This window comes from Molothrus ater, chromosome 9 (genome assembly GCF_012460135.2).
Source record: "Molothrus ater isolate BHLD 08-10-18 breed brown headed cowbird chromosome 9, BPBGC_Mater_1.1, whole genome shotgun sequence".
Classification (NCBI taxonomy): Eukaryota; Metazoa; Chordata; class Aves; order Passeriformes; family Icteridae; genus Molothrus; species Molothrus ater.
Genome location: NC_050486.2, coordinates 4,645,426 through 4,668,405, shown reverse-complemented (window position 1 = coordinate 4,668,405; position 22,980 = coordinate 4,645,426). Strand labels below are relative to the sequence as shown.

Genomic DNA, 22,980 nt, shown 5'->3' with positions numbered 1-22,980 from the left:
CTGTGATCACGAGAGCAATAAACCCTTCAATCAAAGCCTCCAGATTATCTGCTGTCATAGAATGTGAGCACTGGCAAGGGTGTGGAGAATGGTAACAGCCAAAAAACTGTCCCACAAAACTGATGTGAGCTTGATGGCAAGGCAGCTCAGGTGCTGTGTTAGTCCATAGCACCAGGGCTTCAATCCTCCTGGGGATGGGCTGGGAAAGCCACTCCCCAGTGCACTGCAAAGAGCTCCTTCAGGGCAGGTTGTGTTTCCAAAGGAGAGGAGAAAGACCTTGAGATGCTCCAGTGGTGGGAAATGCAGGCAAACTCAGGTGGGTGAAGTGATGGCAGCTCCAACCTGTGCTGCCCCTGAGGCTGTGTCCAGCTTTGGCCTTGTGGGGAGAAGCAAACACCTTTGCTGTGCAGCCAGGGGAAGTTTGTCTTGTAGTGACCAAGCAGTTTCCAATGTTTTACATGTGAATAAACATCAATATTATGGAACAGCATGGATGGGGAGCCCAGCTGCTGCAGCAGGTGTGTGTAGCCAACATGCCTGTATATGTAACACCCATGAAGAGAGGAGGCTTTTCAGAAAACATCCTATAGACCTGTGCTCAGGGATCACCAGGAGCACACAAGAAACCAGATGGATTCTTTGGTTTTGCATGTTAAAGACAGGCCCAGCTTTGATGCTGAGAGCATGGAGACACATTGATCCTTGAGGGGCAGCTCCTGGCATTAGGTGCTGGTCTTGTCCACCTTTCTCTGTCTCCAGCCCCTCCTTGAGCATGCCCAGGAGAAGACAGAGACCCATGGGGCATCACTGAGGTTGGGGTAAGTGACTGCAAAGCCCTGCCCCATCCTTGGGCTTCAGGCTGCTGCTGGCAGCAATTTCTCTGCTCCTCCCCAGCATCAGCTGTGTCTCCCTGCACTTAACAGTTGTTCTATTGCCAGTCTGTGCTCAGACACATTCCCAACCACCTCTCCGTTGTGTTTGAGATGTTTGGTGCCCAGCCACATGGAGAGAGGGGACAGAGCTGTCACCCTGCAGGGGCTCTCCCTTCTGAGGGTTCCTCTTGGAGCCCAGAGGGAGCTGTGGCCAGGCTGGCAGGGCTGTGGGGCAGAGATTGCCCCTGATGGCTCTGCCATGGGGCTGTCACCCCCAGCCTTAAAAGATTGGCTGGGGAAGCCACCAGTGGCTTCCTTGGCTCAGCAGGATGGAGACAGGCTGCAGGCAGGGATGAGAGCAGATCCATTGGATAGAGCATCTCCTTCCTTTGGTAAACTGAGGTTCTTCCATACAAAGCAAGCTGAAAATCTCCCCCTGCTCTCAGGGCCAAGCCAAAAATAGGGTTTATCTAAGCCCAGACACATTTAGCCTGGCAAGCACAACAGTTCCCAGCTTTCTAAAACACTCTGGGAGCTTTGGGACATTGTCTTCACCCCTCTGTCCCACTGCCCACAGCAGCAAGGCCTTGGATGCTCAGAAATGCCTGGAGCCCATGGCAGGTGGCTCCAATCTGGCTTTTGTCCCTCTTTGCCTGTTTGGGGTCATGGTAACACTTCATCATCATTAAAGCATCATCCCTGTGATGAGCCTTTGCTTTCTCACCCAGACATGCAGACCATCTCTATCAGCAGAAAAAATAGCTCTTAAAAGCACAGGCAAGAGGCAAACAGCCTCTGTGGGCTGAAAACAAGTGGTGCTGAAGCTCCTTGGACCCTTCTTTTGGAAGCTTTCACCCAAATTCCTGCCTCCCAAGAGGCACTGCTGACACCCCCCACCCCCCCCCCGGCCATTGAATCCCATGGCTTTGCATCCCACCAGAGGAGGCTCTGCAGGCCCCCAGGCAGGCAAACAGCTTTGAAAAGAGCCATGGGGGAAATGGATACACAGGAGATGTTAGTCCCTGGCTAAATGCAAGGATTTTAAATCCTGATTTCTTATGGCAAACAAGCACTGTGTGCTCTTGGCACAATCACTGCTTTGGTGCAGCCCAGCAGGGACAGCCTCCCTGCCCCTGTGCAGGACAGGCCAAGTCCCCTCCCACCCCAAATTGTCTCCTACCTCCTCCCCATGAGAGCCTGGGGGTGCTCCATGCCTGGGACACACTGCACTGGACGTGCTGGGATCCTCTCCCTCCTCCTCCTCCTCCTGCAGGCCTGTGGGGCACAGGCAGGTTCCCAGCTCTGGTGGGGACTGCAGCACACCTCAGCACCATCAGGACATTACAGATTCCTGGGGTTTTTTAAAGTGCAAAAATGCCCTTCAGCGCTGCTATTGCCATGCACGAGGCTTTTTAGATGTCACAGGGATGTAGTGAAATAATTTAAACCCATGTTCAGACCTTAAATCTGGTATTGAAATGAAACTCTGGCAGCTCCAGAGCTGTACAAAGGAAGGAACCTTAATCCCATGTCTCTGCCTTGGGGTAAGGCCATGCCATTGTGCCTTTGCCAGCAGTTTGGGCCCATCCCCAGTGCTCCATGTGCCTCTCCAGGCTCACTCCTGCACACCCACTTCCTGCAGGAACCAGCACACATGTGGGGTTGGCATGGAGGCAAGATTTTACCACTTTGCAGTTTGGATAAAACTGATCCCAGGAGCAGTGAGGGCAAGGCAGGAGTCAAAATCCCAAAATCCATTTATTTGGGATGGGTCACCACCCCAAATATCTCCTTTGCCAGCAGCTCAGTGGTTCTGCCCAGCTGGAGAGCATGAAGGGGATGCTTGTCCTGCAAGGAACCAGCACACAGGTACTGGAATTTCCATCACTTGGCTGCACACAAATTGTTAGGAAAAAAGGAGATAAATAAAGATAAATGGAGGAGAGCTGAGCATGCTGGCAACCCTTCTCTGTCATTCCTTTTCTTCCCTAAGCAGATCAAATTATGACCTGGAATCACTGAATACATATTTTATTATGTGGATAATTTAAAGGATGAGGACGAGACAGGGAATTCATAAGGTACAGTCATGTTAGAAGACAAAGAGTTCCCATTAATCTCCTACAGGGAAAAAAACTGAACAGGAGGAAAGCAGGGGGTGGGGACAGGTTGTAATCCATGCCCTCCTCTCCTCTCCTCTCCGGGGCATGCAGGGATGTCTTCTCCACTAGCACCAGGCAGAAGCTGCTTCTTAAGATCTCACAAAACAGATGTGGTGCTCTGAATTCTTCCTGGCTGCACTGCCCTTCACTAGAAACATAAACCTATCATTGCTCATGCCATTCCAAGAGTTTGGAAATCAGCTCTCCTCCTCCCCTGCCGTCTCCACAGCCCCAGGCAGGGCTGTCCCCTGTCCCTGCCAGGACTCAGAGCCCTCCCTGGGGCTGTGCCATCATGGTCTGCTGGGCTTTGGCCCATTCCAGCCCAGCCTGGTGCCACTGGAGCATGATGCTCTGCTGACTTTGAGGGGTCAGCCCCACTTCCCTTCCCCTCAGCATCCCCTGCCCCAGTCAGGCACGGGCTGCTGCGCTCTCTGCAGATCAATGCCAGCTTCAGGATGTTTTTTGGTCACCACAGGACCAGGAAAGAGCTACTGGCTCTTGGTAATTGTTTTTGTAACTATTAAGCAATAAACAAAATAAGTCTCTGTAGTTTATAGCAAATCTCCTTATGCTGCTTCAGCAGAAGTAACCAAAGAACTTAGTCAAAATCTGAGGAATCTAAATCCTCACTTGTGTCTTCAGATGGATCCCTGGCTAAAAACGGAGTTGTGACTGAGGAAAAACCAGCTTCCCAGATGAATGGGAATACAGGAGACATCAGGGCTTCCAATCAGTCTGAAAGTGCCCTGAGTAATGACTCTAAAATGTGCAAAATGGGAGCTGAGCCCTGGCACCATGCTGGGGGTGTGAGGGCTCATCCCTGGAGGCAGGACCCTGGCACATGCCTCTGACCCAGGACCCTCGCAATGGGACAGGAGCAGCTGCTGCCCTGGTGGCTTCAGACCAGCTCCTGCAGGTCTGAGGGGATAAAAGGAGTGTATTTTTCCTCTTAAACAACCTAAACGGTTTTACAGAGATTCTGACAAGTCAGATTAAGCACTGTAATCAAGACAAACTTGTTGTTGAAATAAGTCCCCTAAGGACAAATTCAGAGCTGCTGAGCATGTTCCCAGCCCTGCCCATCTCACAGCGGAGAGATCTGCTGGGATCATCCTGCAGCATGAGCTGCTCATCCCCCAGTGGTCACTGTGGGGTGGAGGAGGGGACACACAGGTTCCACTGCCCTCGCAGCTCCATGGCTGAGCCCATTCCAGCCCAGCACTGTGCCTGTGGCTCCCTGCAGACACACCGTGCTGGGGGCCCTCTCTGGGAGGCTCCTGATGTTCAGGGGGTTATGATGAGTTAATCCTGGAACAAACACTTCTAATTCATGGATTAAAGGCTCCCAGGGCTGCAAGGGCACTGTCGCAGACATCTTTTGTGAAAATCCTTTCCTTGGGATTTTTCCTCCTGAGAAGCTGAGAGGCCTCAGGAACAAAATGTAACCAATGGTTATCTGCTGCTGTGGAATGCAACAGGTGCATCTGGGATTGGTCTCATGTGGTTGTTTCGAATTAATGGCCAATCACAGCCAGCTGGCTCAGACTCTCTGTCCGAGCCAGAGCCTTTGTTATCATTCCTTTCTATTCTATTCTTAGCCAGCCTTCTGATGAAATCCTTTCTTCTATTCTTTTAGTATAGTTTTAATGTAATATATATCATAAAATAATAAATAAAGCCTTCTGAAACATGGAGTCAGATCCTCGTCTCTTCCCTCATCCTCAGACCCCTGTGAAAAGTCACAAGGGCACATCAGTGCTTGTGGGTTTGGGACTGGTGTTGTGCTCATGCTGCTGGCTCAGTTTCAGCTGTCATGTGCTATTACTCAGGGCTCCTAAAGACAGCCTTTACCTCCAAAATTATTTCCCAAATTCTCATCTTCCCAAATTATTATCTGAGACAGTGTGCTCCCCAGTTCTTGGATGGCTGGAGGCACTGGAAGGATTTCAGGGAGGATGATGGTGTTAGAGATGCTCACAGCACTCATACTCCTCTGTTATTCATGCAAGTCTCCAGCCCCAAATTTTGGGAGTCAAACAAGAGCATTGAGGCAATACAACTCCCAGATGAACAGATTTGGGAGACACTGGAGAAGGCAGAACTGAGAGATAAATAAAACCTGTCTCTCTCTGCATGGATCAGAGGTTTTAGGCAAGCAGCTATCAGATGAGATTGGCTTTGTCCCCTCACTCCCTGATGAGCTATTTTCCACCACAGCCCACTGATGGCAGCAGGCACACTGCAGACTTTCTGTTCCAGGCAGATGAGAGGCTGTGATGTGCATGTGGAGCCTTCCTTCACCTGAAATGTTCATGATGCAGGGAGCCCTGAGAGATGCTGTGGGCTGGGAGAGGTGGAACCACCTTCTGCCTATCCCCTGCACACTGGTCAGGAAAGTTCATACTAGTTTTCTTTCTCACTGTTTATTTCTTAGAGATGTCAAAAAACCAGCACTTTCTTTCCCCTCCTAGGAAATTTTCCCTGCTGCTTGATGTTGGAGGGCAAATTGTTGTCCTGCCTGTGCTGAGTAACAATGGCCAGCCATCAGCCAGAGCCAGATTTAACATGTGAAAGCTAAGATGGAGAGATTTAAAACAGTTTTTTGACAAGAGCTACTTAATTCAAATGGCTGGTTAACACACAGAGCAGAGAATTAATCTTGCTTTAACCCAACTAACCATTTTTAAATTAAGAAGAATTTAAAGACTTAACATACCCAAATACTGCCTTGTAACTGAACAGAGACGAGATGATCATCACTTCAAGAATTTGCAGCTTGCTCTGAAAGCAAAATTGAAGCAAACCATGTGGTGATGGTTACCAGAAGGCTGGGGGGGACTGGTGCTACAGGTGCTTCTCCAGGAGACAGATGTGGGCTCTGGTCCTTGTGCCACTGATGCTGCTCTAACTTGTGGATCCCAAGTTCTCAAGCTCATCTTGCACAAGCCAAACCTCTCAGATGCCCAGCATTTAAGGTAGGTGACACTCCCTGCCCTCTACAGATATTCCATTAACAAGTGCAGGACATGGTCTCCACACTGCTGAGAGGAAGGAAAACCCCTCTGAGATCAGGTGAGGAGCATCCCACGAGGCTGGGCTCAAGGAAAACCTCTGCAGGCAGTGGTGAAGGCTGGCAGGAGGCAGGATGCCATCACCATCACCCCCCTGGCTGCCTGCCAGGACACCAGGAGCTGCTGACAGAGGAGCTCTCCACAGTGAAGCTACTCACACTCTCTACTCACCCTGGACTGCTGCAGGTCCTTGCTGGCTATCTCTGGCCTCCAGAAAAGCAGTGAGAAAGGAAAGAGGACTTTTCAGCTGGAAAGGAGTTAATTTGCCTTCTCAATTATCTGCTGATGTCATTATGACCTTTCATAGTTAAACAAAATTACCCTAAACAAACAGGGCTCAGCACTGGGGTGGAACACTGGCATTAGCAGCTGGCCACACTCACTGCAGGGGAGCCCTGACATATTGATATTAATTTACATTTCCCATTGACCATCATTCTCAATTCCCTCCAGCACTGAATTTTTTAAGCACTGAGGCATGTTCCTCCTACTCTTCTGTTAAATGCTTTAAAGTTAATTGAAGATGCTGGCTGGCCAAGAAAGGTTTTTAATTCCTTTCTCAAAAGATCTGACTCACCTAACACCTCTCGAAAGGACACGAGAGCTGGAGGCAAAACCACTCTGGGGCAGCTTCCAGTCAAAGGCTTTGTAACCTGGTTTTCTCAAAAGAAGAAAGTGAGAAGAAAGACTCCAAGTGCCCACCATCTGCAATTAATTTCCACAGGGAGAATGGTTAAGTGCTGGAAAAGGTTTTCCAGAGGGACTTGGGAATCTTCTATCCTTGCTTGGTTGAGTTGTGAACATCTCTAGGCCCTGAAGCAACCTCATCCAAATTTGAGTAAGCTCTGCTCTGCACAGGGGGTTGGACCAAAGACCTCTGCACATCCCTCCCAAAGTCAATCACCCCCCAACTCTAAAAAGGCTGAAAACCTGACAGGAACCATTTGTTGAGTTGGTGACTAATTAAAAAAAAATATTGACCACAAGCTGTTTAAAAGAACCCAAACAAAATTACAGTAATTATATGCGACTTAATTTATCAACTGTGAAGAGTTACCTGAAGGCAAGAAAATTAAGGGGATTAAAATAAGGAGCATTACCTCTTGTGACAAAGAGACAGAGGCAAAAAATTGCCATCAACTTGTGTTTATGAGCTGCTGTGTTTCTAATTAGGGCCAGACACCAAATTTGCATTTATCTTGATTGAAACAGAATGAAAACTGAAAAAATAAAGGCAGCCAATGTTAAACATCTTTCCCTGTTTAATTCAAGGAGTAACCTTACAGCATTCAAAACAGCTGCTTTTTTTCTTCTGTTTTAAAGATCTTGGCTTTGTCAGAGCAATTTCAATTTAAAAAACACAGGATCTTCAAGTGGGGAGAGAGAAGGAATGAGGTCACCTGCCAGCAGGCTGGGGTACAACAGCAGCCAGGGCAGTTTGCAAAATAAATTAGTAGGCACTGATAAACAAGCCAGAGGCTGGGGGAGACCCACACCTGAAAGCAGGGGAAGCAGGAAGAGCAATGGTAATGGATCATCACATCAGCCTGCCTTTGGAGAGGGCTGGCTGGGGAGCATGCTCAGCACAGACACTCCACACCAAATTCTCTTAAAATGCAGCAAAATGGAAATCAAACTAGTGCTCAGTGGGATGTGTCAGACAGCTGCCATCAGGCAGAAGGAACCAATTTTGTTTTCTTCTGCCACGGTGACTCAGGTTACTCATACAAGGGAGACCTGCAGGTAGCACTCCCAAGCAGGACACAAGCTGCTGTGCTCTCTTCTCTCTCCTCTCCTCACTCTTCCCCCACTGACACCCCAGGAATCATGGAAGAAAACCAGAATGCAGCATTTGAGAACCATGCATCCACCTCTCCTCCCTTGGAGCTCAGCATCACTTTTCTCCCCACTGGACTAGACTCTCCAGAAGCTACTGTCCCACATCCTCCTACCTCTGTATGAACACAGCTGACCCCCTAGAAATATGCACCAGCACTGAACCACGACAGGACCTGTCCCCAGTTCTGCCACAAGGCTTCATCCCTGCTTCTTTACTCATATCCTTAAGATTATCCTTGCTCTTCTTCCCTGCTCTGTGCCCAAAGGGTGTGAGAAGATTACACAATCCTCCTGGGAAGTCAGAGTCAGGCTTACAACATGTGGAGGACAAGAGACCTGTGCAAAGTCCCTGCATCAATCCCAGCCCCTGTGGCACGAAGGAGACACGTTCTGCAGTCGGTGAATGGAAAAGGATTCTGTTTGCAGAACAAAACACTTCCCACAGGTATCACTGTCTGCATTGCACCTTTGACACCCATGGCAGGGAAAAGATGCCATGCCCACCAAATGCACTTTGGAGCTTAAAGAGTTCTGGCAGCAATCCTGACAGTTTAACCTGGCTGCTGCTCGTGAGGACCATCTGCACCTTCTTACCTGCTCTGCTATCCTGCCAAGAAAGCAACAACAACTCTCAGCTTCATGGTTTATTCCCCCTCCATATGTACAATTAAGTGTATGCATGACCATTAAAAATAAGGCTACTTATATCATGGCTCTGAAACACGTTACAAACCAACTCCATCCCCTCTCTTGTTCCAACATTCAAGATGCTTGGCTTCCATGGTGTGCAGAGAGGGGCAAACACAACCAGACCACACAGGTGATTGAGTGGTGCAGGGCTTTGGTAACTGGATCTAGAAGCTTCCTCCTCCAGCTGAGATAGTCACACACAGCCAGGTGAGTGGGAGGCAGATCTTCATCCCACGCTGTCTTGGCAAGCTCAGTCCAGGTCCCAGGAACTGCAGCTCCCTCATCTCAGCACCTTGCTGGTGGCAGGTGGCCCACATGGACAGGAGGACAGCTTCATCCTCTCCTTTGGAACTGCCCCTTTGGGGCAAGGAAGGGGTCTAAGGAGAGGAGGGAAGGGAAGGTGTCCTTCTCTTCTTGATGACTAGAGGACTTCAGTCTCCAGTGGTGTCAACCTTGGTGACATTTCTCAACATGTAATGTATCTAAAAAAGAATTAATAAATCAAAGGAACAACAGAACCGTATCATGATGGGATTTCAAAGTGGATTGCTTGCATGTCCAGGTAAGGCTTAGAGACTTTGTTTTTCCAGTGGGGATGAAGAAGAGTCCAGATGAAAGTAACTGGAGATGTGCAACTGAGGACAGCCCTGTGTGCTCCTGTGAGCTCCCTTCACAAGTAAATCTGTTCTCTTATGCAACAAGACAATCTTCCAGCTTCAGCTTGTGGCTCAATAAATTTTATTATTCCTTTTTGTTTTTATTTAAAAGAATTTGTTTTCCTATCATAAAAATTGGACAACCATACCACCACCACCACCAGCAAAGTCTGTGGAGTTAATGTTGATGGCAGACAGTTTACTGGGGTTACCAGTGTCTCAAAATGTCCTAGGAAGTCCATAAATGGAAAAAAACCCAAACATGATCGTTCTGGGGAGGAACATCAAGGTGGTTTTGGTTTCTTGTCCCACTGTGGTTCCCAGATGAATACTGTAGCATATCAGCAGGACCAAGTACCTCATGCCTTGAGAGAAAACCCTTCATACCAGCTCCAGTACCTGGTTAGTAAGGAAGATGAGACATTTAGAATAGGAATTTATGACATTTATTATTTCCTATGTCAGCATATACATCTCTAAGACAGAATTGACCCTTCTATCTCATCTCCACCCCTTACCCTTTATTCACCAGCATGCAATAATATCCCACAGATGGGAAAAGCACTTGGCAAGCATCCCAATTTTGATGTCTGCTTGTGTGATGATAAATTAGCCACGAAGCAAAACCATCCACAGCTGCCTCATTTCCCCTCATCTCAGTCACACAGCTCTTGGGAATCTTGTAACAGAGATCAGAGCTTTTGTCATCCCAGCCCTCTGTGCTCTTGTTTCCCTTGTGCAGCTGGGATGGAACAGCAGCATCTGAGGGCATGGACTAGAGACAGCAGAAAAGTGCTTGTGGGGCTGCCAGAGTCTGCAAGAACCTGGTTTTGCTTCCCTGGGAAAAGCTCTAGAGCTGTAGCTCATGGGTGATGCCCAGAATGGCATCTGTCCCCAAAGTGGGCTGGGTTTGGGCACACCCAGGCCTTTCCCAGACCATCCCACCTTCCTGCTGCCTCCTGTCAAAGGCAAATGGAGAATAGCAGAGTTCTGACAGCCCTGGCTGTCTGTACATTACTCTCTGTCTACCATCTCTCATTAACAAGCAAAGTGCATGAGCAAAACCTCTCCCCTCTAATCACTGCTCTTGCTGCCAGATTCACTTCAAAATATCAAAAGCTTCTGTGCATTTTGTCCATTTTCCTAAGGAATAGCTGACCAAAGTAACCACCAACCAATTCCAAAACATGATATATAAACAAATCCCCTATGAATGAGAGGCTACAGCATCACATGCAGCAGGAGGAGTAACCCAGCCACTTGTGTCCTAAAAAAGGGGGGAAAAAATCTTGACATGCAATTAAACACAGACCACTCAGGTCTCTCACCAGTCTTGCATTTTTGGTGATTTTCCCAGGTTCAGAGCAGCAGCTCTGGTAGAGAACTGCTACTGCCACAGGGATGTGAGGGACAATCAGGACCTCAGCCTCGTGACAGTGACAATGCAGTGTAAAACTCTGCACACAGCAAGTAAATGCCTTTACCAGCAGCTCCAGAATGCTGCCAGGGGTCTGGGCTACAAGCTTAGGGCATTAAGCACCAAACCTAACAGCATGGTGGAGGTCAGTGCTGCTGTGCAGAATGTGGCATAAAGTTCTGGGTTTGGGTTGAGTTTGGCACTGCCTTGGGCACTGGTTTTGCTTGGCTGACACACACATAAAGAAGGACGGTCTTCTCCACATCACTTGACATTCCACAGACAGAAATACATTGAACAGACACTCTGGAAGACTTAATTAAAGAGCTGAAAACCTGGTATTGTGCACAGGGAAGGCTGATGCTTTCACAGAACCCCATGCTGGCAGCTGCTGTCTGTTACCACCCGTCTGAGCACCAGAGTAAAAGGCAGGGAGCATCCCTGCTCATTTCAGTGCTGCTCCAGCCAGCTGCACACCAGGAGCTCAGCTTTCAGCCCTGCTGCCCCTGCAGCAGCCAGAGCACAGGCTTGGGTTAATGCTGGTGAGTTAACACAGCCTCTGCTGCCATGGGAGCCACTCAGCCTGGGGAGGTGCCTGTGCAAGGCCCTCAGTGCTGCCAGGACCCCAGGGAGCAGCAGCAGGGGCTGGATGGCCACCAGCAACTCTTCCACACCTCACTGCAACTGGTTTCACTGCTGGGGCACTGCCTGCTCACTCCACTGTGTGCCACAGGCAAATACATCATTTAAATTGCAAACCTCCACAGCCAAGATGACCTCCTCTAATGGTTTCTCCTGGCTGTTCAGTGTCTCTGACCCTGCTCTTTACTATCAACAGATTCAAGTGTTTAAGTGCAAGATGTGTAAAATAACTTACCTTAATTGTACCCTGACTGTTAGCAGCAATAAGCACGTTGGACTCCTGGAAAAAAAAAAAAGAGGCACTATCAGAACCTGCCATTGCTTTCCCCCCCTCCCCTTTATTTTGGATGAAGCACCAGAGAAGAAGTTATTTTTATCTTAAACATTACAAGTATATCTAATTTCAAAGGGATTTAACTCTTCCTATATCCAAGATGCTTTCAAGGCTAGAAGTCTTTATAAGTTATACTACCTTGAAGAATTAGAAAGCAATAATCCTTAGTGCTTGTACAGAGCTTTAAATCTCCAAAGCAATTTACAAACATGAATTAATTCTCACAGCCTCCCTGTGAGGTGGACTAATAAAAATAATGGTTATTTCATCTTTTGGCAGCACATGGACAAAGATCTCCAGCACCCTAACTAAACCAACTAATCAGCTTTACAAAACCCCTCTAGCTCTGAGGGCAAGAGGCTTCAGATGAGTAAAACAGAGAAGAGATTAGAGAGCAATAGCAGATGCACCCAGTTTGAAAGAGAAGATAAACAGAGAGGGCTCCAGCCCTGCCTTAAGCAGAGAGGCAGCATCTATTTACCTCCTGCCAATTGATGGAGTTGCATTTGGAGATATCCTGCTTGACTGCAAATTAATGGTCTGCTGCATCAGTCAGGCAACCCCCAGGCAAAAGCTGGAGAAGAGAGAGCATCTTCCCTCCAGACTGCATTCTCACATGACCAGCAAGCACAGATGCACCTCCCCAGCCAAAATCCTATCCAAAATCTACAGGAAAATCCACACACAAGCACTGGGGTGCTGGCAAGATCCCCAGAGATGTGGGGAGGAGCAGTGCTGCCAGAAGGGGTGTCCTGCAGCCATCCTGGTGCCAGCAGACGTCGCACGCTGCTCAACGCCCACAGAGAACTGCTTTCTCTCAAGACAGTTGATATCTTCTCTGAGACACATTTTGAAATTTCTCTCACTGCTGCTACCCATCCCCAGACAAACTTGCTGTAATTATGCCATGCTTAGCACATGCATTTTTAATGAACTCAGTGACTAGAACACGCCCTGCTCCGAAGGGAGTGGGAAGGCAGCTCAGCACAGCCCCAAGCTGGCTGTGTGCTGCCTCACCGTGAACTTCAGGACTTGGCACAGCCTCAGGACTTGGGGCAAAGGAAGAAAAACCCCCTTCAGTGTGAAAATCCATTTATCAGGTAAGAATAGCCTTGTGGTGGACCACTGGGCTAACTGACACAGACAGATTTGTTCACCCTGGTGCAATCATTAGAGGATTAGTTAAAACGCCTGATATTATCTCACTAATGATCCTCCAAGTCTAAGCTCCTGAAAAGAAAGTATATCCTCAAAGGAAGAATATACTGCAATTTCTTTTAATTTGGTGGCTAAGAATCTAATGCAGTGAACTCTCAGCTTCTGGTTAACAACATTAAAATCAAAACCCACTGAGGGGGGGTTTGATTTTAATATATATAAATATTATCTGGGCACTGAAACAGGGACCAGGATGCCTTATAGGATTCTGGAAGCAAGGGAGAGGGACCAGCAGCAATCTACTGTGCAGTGCAGGAAACCTGAACTCCTGAGTGCAGATGATGCAGGGTTTGAGTGATTCCTGTTTGCACTGTGACTGGCAATTCACCCTGCTGCTGCAGTCTGCTGGGGTGCCACTGTAAATGAACTCTGTTCCAATGAACAGTTTTACCTCCTAATAAAATAGAAAATGCCAGAGGGTAATTTACTCTCACTCCCTTATTCTTCAGAAGCCCCTGGGTGTTGGGTTTTTTTCAGCAGGGTCTGAGCTAATCACTGCTCTGCTGCTTTCATCCACAACCATGAGATGCAAACAGGAGCAGACAGCAGCAAAATTAGCACCAAATCTGTCACTGAACAGTGACTTGCTTGTTAAGGCACTCTTGCACTACTTCTCCAGGAACACAGCTAAGTAACTTGTTTTTAATCCTCCAAAGAGACAATTCACTTCCTTTTGTGTAGCCTGTAAAACAATCAATATACTCAATGTGTTAAACACCTAAAGAAGACATGAAGTTGTTTACATCTGCAGGTTTGTAGCTGTGTGCACATTAAACCAATCTTTTTGCCAGGACATGTATGAATGGAAAGAAAACCACCATCACCACTGAACTGGCAGAACACCTATTTCCCCAAACACTGCTGTGACTACCTGTAGCACTGAGGCATGAAAAACAGGCCCTCACCATCCACTGTGGCTGCATGTTCTACTTTAGCAAAACCAATTGGTGTTTTTGTGCAGGGCAAGAAGGTTTAAGGACTGGCCTTACTCATCCCTTTCATTTCTGCTGCCTGCAGGAGCCAGCAAATCCCAAAGCAGAGGCACTGGGAATGTGGGAGACCCAGCCCAAGTGAGTAATCCTGCTCTGAAGAAAGCAGTTATTAAAATGACTCTTCTACACATGAATCTTCTCCAATGAGAAGACTTTATGCACCTGCAGCCCCTCTTAGCAGGAGAGGCAGAAAGAACAAGCTGCTTTTGCTAAAACAAGACTGAAGAAGAAAAATGAACAAACATAGCAAAGATTGAGAGATTAAGGTTTACTGCCTGGCAAACAGCAGCATTTTGTTCTGTGTGGCTGCTAATCTCAACCTTTAGAATCTTGGTCCTCTTAAGGCAATAGAAAAAAGCTCTGGGGGCATCAAAATTATGCATCTTCTTGTCTTTTAGTGTTACATATGAATTTAAAAATTTAATTGGCAAAGGTAGGTGCATGTCAGGATTCATGTTAATACAGAGTGCAGTTCCAGAACTGCTCTAACATGCTTCAGGGCTGAAGTTCTGTGCTAAGAGCTGTGAAAAACTTCCTGCATCTGCCTGCCTTTTTTAAAATTTTTTTGGACTACAGAGACAGTAGAGACAGTATTATGGGAAATCTGAAGGGTAGTTCCTTGACATGGGAAGGACTTGACACCACCATGAATCTCTGTTATTACACAGGTTGGATACATATTCACAAGGAGGTATCCATTATGTAAAATGAGGCTGTAAATTGGTCTTGAGTGCAAAGACAGACCTGACAGGAGCACCTCTGAACCTGACACATCCCTGTTTCTCCAGTCTGAATATGACTGCTGGACCCACAGTAACTTTAGAGCATTCACCCATGGGATTTGAAGGGACTTTCACTGATTGTACCAAAAAAAGGAGAAATTTTTGCAGCACATTCTTGATGGCAATGAAAAACAAAATCAAGTTTAGGACCTTCCAGAGGATATGAGATACCTGCTAGATTCATCATTCAAAGGAATTATTCACCTGGTGACAGCTGGGTTTTGAAGCACACTGATTTCCTTCCCTCCAAGATGAGCCCTATTTTGGATGGCCCTGGGGAAGCAATTTGTACAGGAAAGGAACAGAGGAGAATTAAAGTCTGCCTGACTGCTGGTATTCATGCAAGAGTAGTCAACATTAAGACAATCAGAAATGCTCTGGATGTTTTGTGAGGTTTGAAGAAACTCAGCTGAACAACTCAAAAGTTGTCAGAGCTGCTCCAGTGCAACAGGGACTCAGTGACAGCTGAGGTTGGAGTTCTTCCACTCCTTTATATCTTTGTGTAAGAAAACATTGCTGGGAGGAGAGGATGCCTAAATTAATGTGATCCCAGATGGACAACTTGGAAACCACACACACATCTCCTTGAAGGGACACCCACTGATACCCAAGTGAGGAAAAGCTCTGGGCAGACCCTCCACCCTCCAGTACCTGCAGGGTTCCTCTCTGCTACCCCTCCTCACCACTAAAGCTGCCTCACTGCAGCTGCAGGAGCTACACATCTCTCTCACCAGGGGGCTTGTGCAAAATCACAGCTGAGCATTTTAGTCTTCCTCTGTTGACATCAATCCTGTCCCAAAAGGGCTCAAAAAAGATGAGCACAAATCACTAACAATTTTTTTTCCCTTGAATACGATCCTTTCTGAGACTATTCCTCCCTTGCTATCCCACACATATCAATCCTTGAAGTGGAAATCAGAGGGAAAAGCTGAAGAGATCATTCCTTAGGATGGATGCGTTTCCAAGTTATATGTGAACATTTTCACATGAAGGACTGGAAATAATTTTTGGCTCTTTCACCATACTGTAAACAATTACAGGCCACAATGTTTGCACTTCTTTGTTATGCCCCTCATTCTACACAAATAAAGGAGATTCACCTCAAACTTCCAGCACAGCCATCACTCAGATAAGCATGAGTTTCCTGGATTTTCAGCTAGGTTTGTTCTATGGATTCAGAGCTAGGGTTCTTCAAGATCTTATTTTAAATTAACAACTTCTCACCTTCCCTCCCCAGCAGATGTTTTGGCTAACAAATGGCTGTGTTTTCAACACTTATTCCAAGGAGCTGGAGCCTAATTAAGCAAAGCTGTTGAATCAGTGGGAAAGTCACTTGGGTGAGAAAGCTTGCACTCAATTGTCTTCTGTTATTTACAGGTAGAATAAAAGTATATAGTTGAACTAAATCTAGTGGTGTTTGTACAGAAACTCCATTATGCAAGTAAATTTACCCCTTCCTTACTGAAGGTGGCAACTATTACTCTGGTGCTGGCTTTTAGGGCTGAGCTGCAGACTATCTGCAAGACATATTTCACCAAAACTTTTCCCATCAATGTCACACACAAAGTTTTTCTACACATCTAAATGTGCAAAAGTGGTTCCCCAATAGACCACCACTGCTTGACTGCTCTTCATCTTGTAATTAGCAGATTCTAATGGCTTTTCACTCTAATCCTCCTGAGCCTTGGTTATTTTCTTGCTGTATGACACAAGTCAGCTTTTTGTTTTTGAAAGAATTCTAACCCAGGAAACACAATGAATGTCCAGTGTACAAAAATCAAGAAGTTTTGAAAAGCTGAACTGATTAGATCCCTTCCCACTGGGACAATGTGCAAATTTTGTTTTTTTTCCCCATTCTTGTGATACAAGTGTTATCAATGAAAGGTGCACAGTGGGCTGCTTGAAGTGGTGCACAACCCTCTATCCCTGTAAACCACAATTTGCTTTCTATGCCATCACACTCACCTAACATTAATCCCTTCTGAGTAAATTTAAAGGAATATTTATTATCTATACTGTGAACATCAGGCTCAAGCAGAAATTAATTACTTTACACCAAGTGCTTCTTTACAGAACAAGGTCTAATATATAAAAGATGTTATACCAAAATATTTTAGGAGCAGCAATACCCAACTCTTTAGGTATTAAACCTGGAACAGAACATGCACACCTAAACTGTGTCTTTTAATCCTTAGAAACAGTATTTTTATCTAATTCTGAAGGTAATTCCTTTGTACACAGAGAGATAAAGCCTCTTTAGGCTTTAGGCTTATCTGGGCCCCAGCAAAAAAGAGAAAACTCAATCCATATGAAAAAGGTGTTGTCTGTGCTTCTTTCTAGATCCAGCTGCAAATACACAATGTTTTGAGTTTTCAAGTTCACAAATGCTACACAATTATACCCACCCAGCATAACAAGGATATTTCCTAAAATGTTAAACCACAGATTTAAAGATTATGGCACTCCTTTGACTCACTTTCTGTAGAAGGACTTGCCTACAATCATATACACATACATAGTTTCTTCTTATGTCAGAGTTCATGGGCACACTGTGAAGCTTTTTAGAAAAAAGTTTTCAAACAAATTAGTGTTTTCATCATCCTGCATCATACAGAGTTTGCAGCTTCCACACAAAATGAAGTGCATCTCACAAGGAAATCTGCCCAGGCAGAAATTCAGCATCTCCTTGAATCCCTTCCCTTGTTTTTCAGCAATTCCAGACTTTAATCTCTGTACCTGGGATACCTTTATCAAGTTTTCTGACACTTCCACATCTGGTATTTCTACCTGCAGCTCAATACTCATGACTACAGCTCTTTTTCCTACTCCCTGAAGTAATCTTCTCATTTTGGATTTTACAATGCATTTTTCTCCTTCTATTCAGATCCAACCCAGCAGAAGACGATGCTGTGTAACTGGAAGCTTATTTGTTATCAGACATCCCCAGGTCTGTATTCACAGCTCAGAGGAGCCCTGAGGAGAGCAGCAAGGCTTGCTCCAATGACACACTTAAAGAAGCAGTAAGCTATCTCTCAGCCAAGTGAGAAACCCCTTCATCTTGACGTGCCCTTTTCATTTCTGCATGTACCTCTCAAAAAACAGTAACAACAAGGCAACTGAAGTCAGGGCTAGAAGAACATAGAAGTACACACATATCCAGTGCTGTACACAGCCATCAATTTCCTTGTTTCTATGCCATCTTCTGAACTCAAGATGGAAATGAAGGCCAATGAGATTGATGGGGAGAAGGCAAAGAAAGCTCTGCAAAGGCAGGAGAGCCAGCCAGCAAAGCCCACTCCAGGTACTGGTGATGTATTACTGCCTCTGCAATTTAGTCATTCTAGAACAAAACTGGTATTGATGAGCATCTAATTTATTTAGAATCCAAGATGAGAAAATCTCATTAGACACTTATTATTCTGCATCTACTGCAAAGCAAGATACACAGTTATAACAGCTGCTGCACACTCCCCCATCAGGCAAGGCAGGGACACATAAGTTAAAACCAAATTATTCTGGTGTTAGCCCTGTACGCCCAAAGCACAAGTCTTCCCCTCCTCTCTGGATAGGAATATTGAGTTCCACTGCCCATTTATCTGTGACAGGGTGTCTAAAGTTACTTGTCCTTAAAGTCATAAATCTTGGGATATCAGATGCTCCCCATAAACAATGTGGTCAAGACCTTGAAGGAAGTGGCAGCAGTATATAAATACAGCTTACAAAAAGCATTCAAAAAACATATACATAAACATACAACAACATTAATATCAATAGTGCAAAACCACAGGAAATGGCAAGGCATTGCTTTAGTGAAGACAGCTTTTAGCATCAACTCTTTAAATACTTAAAACTCCTAAATATTCATTTGGCAATGCAATGCCCCACATTGCTTGACAATTGCACGGTTTAAGACCTGCATTCCTACTGCCAATGTCTCTCCCCTTTCCCTTCTATTGTTTGCTGCAGTCAGTCATTACATCATGCTGGAGGTGATGTATTTAATCTCTCCCTAGCCAAGGTCAGGCTGCCCTGCCCAGCAGTACAGTGTGGGGCAAAACCAAGCCTCAGGGTGCTATCATTAATATTGCTATTGCATATGTCTCCCTTCTAAACTCACACCAGAAACAAAATACACAATCTGGAGAAACAGCCACCAATCTGCTGCATGAGAGTATTCAGACATATCATCTAAATCTGGTACTTTTAGATTTTGATTTTGTGCGTACCAGTGGCAAACCATCAGGGATCAGAGCTGTAAACAGAAATCAGTAGAATGTGAAAAGGCTTTTCTGTTCAAGCTATCCTGAATTAGATAAGACAAGCAATCCACCCTGCAAACACCAGAGCTATGCAGCCCAGTCCCAAAGCACAGCAAGGAGCACAGCTCTCAACTGCTGCACTAGGAAAGAATGGATGTAGGGAGACTTATAAGAGAAAGTTTTCCACCCAGAAGATGGCTGGGCACTGGAACAGGCTCCCCAGGGAGGTGGTCACAGCACCAAGCCTGACAGAGCTCAGGATGTGTTTGGACAACACTCTGAGGCATGTGGTGGGATTGTCAGGGTGTCCTGTGCAGAGCCAGGAGTTGGACTTCATGATTCTTGGGGGTCCCTTCCAACTCATGATATTCTATGATTCTATCCCAACTGCTTGGTCCTCTTTAATTTACAGCACACTCCCCTTGCCCTTAGTGTGAAAGGCAAACTTCAATCTGCTAAAGCCCTGCTTCATGTTCAGATGGTTCTGTTGTGCCTCTTTCACACTCATGGTGCACTTCTCCCACCTCTCTTATCTTCTCTATTCTTCTTCCAAGTCAGTGATTTCTCTTCCAGCTCAACTGTACCCAACACTCCTCAGCTCCCTCTTTCAAATCATCTTCACACTTGAATCAGCAATTCCCTTACTTGTGCAAGAACACTTGGATCTTTCCAAGACCATCTGTACCACATTCTTCAGGGCTTTTATATTTCTGAGATCATTGTCCCTGGCATAGCATTTCTCATCAAAACCTTACTTTCAGCACTCTGTTGCTGGTTTCAACTGCCTCTTCCACAGTACTAGGTATATCTTTGCATCTCCTCTTCCTCCCCTAGTGAATTCACCTTTGAAAATCCTGCTTACAGCACAGTTTCCTTTCCTTTCCCAGTGTCATTTGTATCAGTCTCTAAATAGCTGAATGATAACAGGCTTAAAATTGATCCAACCACCTTGATGTTAATATTTTAAATTATTAAGTCTTAGTTCTCTAATGCCAATAAATCATTTATATGTGCACATTTAATTAACAATCCAATCAGTAAAAACAACTTTGCATTCACGCCACACGTTTTATCAGAGGAACCAAAGACACATTACAACATTAATTAGGTGTAATAAATGCCCTGGTGAGGTAGTGAAATATTATCCTACATGTGGGGAAACAGAGGCAAAACACTTGGTGGATTTGCCCAAGGTTAATCCAGATGTTCCCAATGAGGTGTTAAACAAAAAGGGCAGGGATGAAGGTTTAAATGAGGTTTAACTCTTTTCATAAGAATTCCTGTTGGAACTGCAGTATTTACTTATTTGCTGGTGGGAAATCCATTCCAGTTGCATTCCTTTCCCAAAAAAACCTTGAGGCACAAACCACTGCAATCAAGCATGCTGAAAACCAGCCCTAAATTGTGACAGCCAGTCATGGTTCAACATCATCCCCAGCTGGGGGTTCTGAAGGACACTTTATGACCTTCCCACAGCACAGTTCCCACCTTCACACACACCTGAGCTCGTGGGATGCTGGACACTCACCTGCTGCTCTGAGGTCCTAAATGTACATGAGTGTCTGGTAGCTCCAGGTGCTTCAACATCTCAACCAGCCCATGGGGAATTTCACACCAGGAATTCCTGTGTAACTGCTGGGTTACACACTGGCCACTGCTAGTGGGACAGGCTGGGAAAAAAGAACTTCCTAAACCCTTCACATGACACCATTCCCTCAAGGCAAAAGTGGAAGAATAATTCATGCATCACAACCAGAGATGGTGGCCGTCAATACAGGAAGATGGGTTAATCACAGGTGATGTCAGGAATGATGAAGGGACAAAGCTGAGCCAGGCTGGCCGGGTCAGCAAAAGGGAAACACTTTGGCAGAAATTCATGATATCAATTTATTTAAAACTGATAATGGATACATACTCTGCTGCTGTTCATTTTATATGGCTGGCTGTCAACAATCTGGGGCAGCCAAGCTGTCTGGGCAACACCTAATATATGGTGGGGTGACCAGGCTGGAAGCCAAGTTTGTCACTCCCCTCCCTCAGCTGGACATAGACAAATAGGCTGAGAGTCAAGATGGGGACAGGCAGAGATCACTCTCCAATTACAATCACAGGCAAAACAGGCTCAACTTGGGGCAAATCTGATTCATTAATAATCAAATCAGAGTAGGATAATGAGAAATAAAAGAAAATCTTAAAAACACCTTCTCCCCACCCCTCCCTTCTTCCCAGGCTTAGCTTCATTCCTGATTTTTTCTATCACTTCCCCCTCAGGGACAGAGAGGGACAAGGAACTGGGGCCACAATCAGCTCATCACATACTGCCTCTGCCATTCCTTCACTTCTCAAGGGGAAGAGTCCTCAAGCTCTTCCCCTGCTCCAGCATGGGGTCTCTCCCACTAGAGACAGTTCACAAACAGCTTCAGTGTGAGTCCCTCCCACAAAACACAGTTCTTCACAAACAAACAAACAAAAAACCAAAACCAACACACAAAAAACCAAAAACAAACAAAAAACCCAAAACCAAACAATCAAAAACCCAAAAACAAACAAACAACCCCCCCCCCCAAAAAAAAACCCAAAAAACAAAAAAAAAACCCCTGTTAGTCCCTGTATGGGCACAAGTCCTGCCAAGAAACCTGCTCTAGAGTGTGGGCACCTCTCTCCACATGTCCACAGGCCCTGCTGGGAGCCTGCTCCAGTGGGGGCTTCCCACAGGGTCCCACATCCTCCTTTTGGGCATCCAGCTGCACTGGCACAGAGTTCTCCATGGGCTGCAGGTGGACCTTCATGGCTGCAGGCAATTCCCTTGTGCCTGGAGCACCTTCTTTCTCCCCCTCCTTCCTCACAGAGCTCTGGGTCTGCAGCAGAATTGTTTCTCTCATATCCTCACTCCTCTCTCCCTTGTGCAGTATTCCCACTCAACTCATCCTGAGTACATTATCCCAGAGGTGCTGCCAGCATTGCTGATGGGCTCAGCTTTGGTCAGCACTGGGTCCATCTCAGAGCTGGCTGGCACTGGCTCTGTCGGACAAGGAGGGGAAACTTTGGGAAAGATCTCACAGAAGCCACCCCTTCACCCCAAACCTTGCCACACAAACCCACCCAGTACATCTCATCTCCTGCAGGTTGTAGCTTTTTTGCCCCATTCTAATGAAAACCACCTCCACTCCTAAGCCTAATCTGACATAGATAATCAAAAAAGGGCCAGCCTGAATTGTGACATTTTTAGTTTCTATGCTTTATCTGTAATAACATCCCTTAAACATACCCAACCATTTTTAAGTGGGACCCCACCACCAAACCAAAGCCAAATCCTGATACAACAGTATCCTAAACCAACCAACTTTGAAAGTTCTGGACATGCACTTAAATCCTCACCATTGCATTAGTGGGTCTCAAAATAATGTTTCAGGGGGACTTGAGTGCTCAATAAACACATTAACTCTTCTAAATGTTTTGCTTATGCCAGCTGAAAAAGAAGGATGATGGTTTCACTGCATCTGCAAGCTTTCTAATTGTGTTAGTGGATGGGCCAGAAGTCTGGCAGCCATGGAAATCAAAGTCTTCATTTCTCTTTAGGCCAAGAACAGTATATTTAATAGCAACAGGAATGGAGTCACAGTTCCAAGTGTCAGCACTGAGGGTGCTGTCTGAGGCAGGGAACAACAGCATATGTTCAAGCTGAGCTGCAGGCAGGGAGTGTGGGGAATTACACATCTGTGGGGAAAGCAGGGCTACAGCAATAGGAACAAACACACCAGGAAAGCAAAAATATCTCATCCCTGGAGGCTGCTTCCACCCAAAGGGCTGCAGGCTGCTTGGTGGTAAGAACAGACAAGAGAAGGATTCCTGCAAGGTGGCCCAGCTTGTAGCTGCATAAACCACTATTTATATAAAAAGATATCTTTATCATTTTTTCCCTTTTATTCTCTATGCAACACATGTGCCAGAGAAGTGACCTCACCAGGACCTGGTGAGACAAAAGAAACAATGAATGGTTTCTTGTGGAGAAAACTCAAGGCACAAACATTAACATTAGCATGCAG

The 22,980-nt window shown here is 45.9% G+C and overlaps 1 protein-coding gene across 2 annotated transcripts in view; it reads right to left on the bottom strand.

Annotated features, from left to right (window-relative positions):
* Window positions 1-8,575: 8,575 nt before the first annotated feature.
* COP1 (COP1 E3 ubiquitin ligase) overlaps window positions 8,576-22,980 on the bottom strand; it is a 125,809-nt gene continuing 111,404 nt past the window's right edge. For both annotated transcript variants that reach the window (XM_036388145.2, XM_036388146.2), the window contains exons 19-20: window positions 11,585-11,629; window positions 8,576-9,689 (exon numbers count right to left, since the gene is read on the bottom strand). In XM_036388145.2, coding sequence (XP_036244038.1) covers window positions 9,672-9,689; window positions 11,585-11,629 — 63 coding nt within the window. In that variant the 3' untranslated portion in view covers window positions 8,576-9,671. The remainder of the gene's footprint in view (window positions 9,690-11,584; window positions 11,630-22,980) is intronic.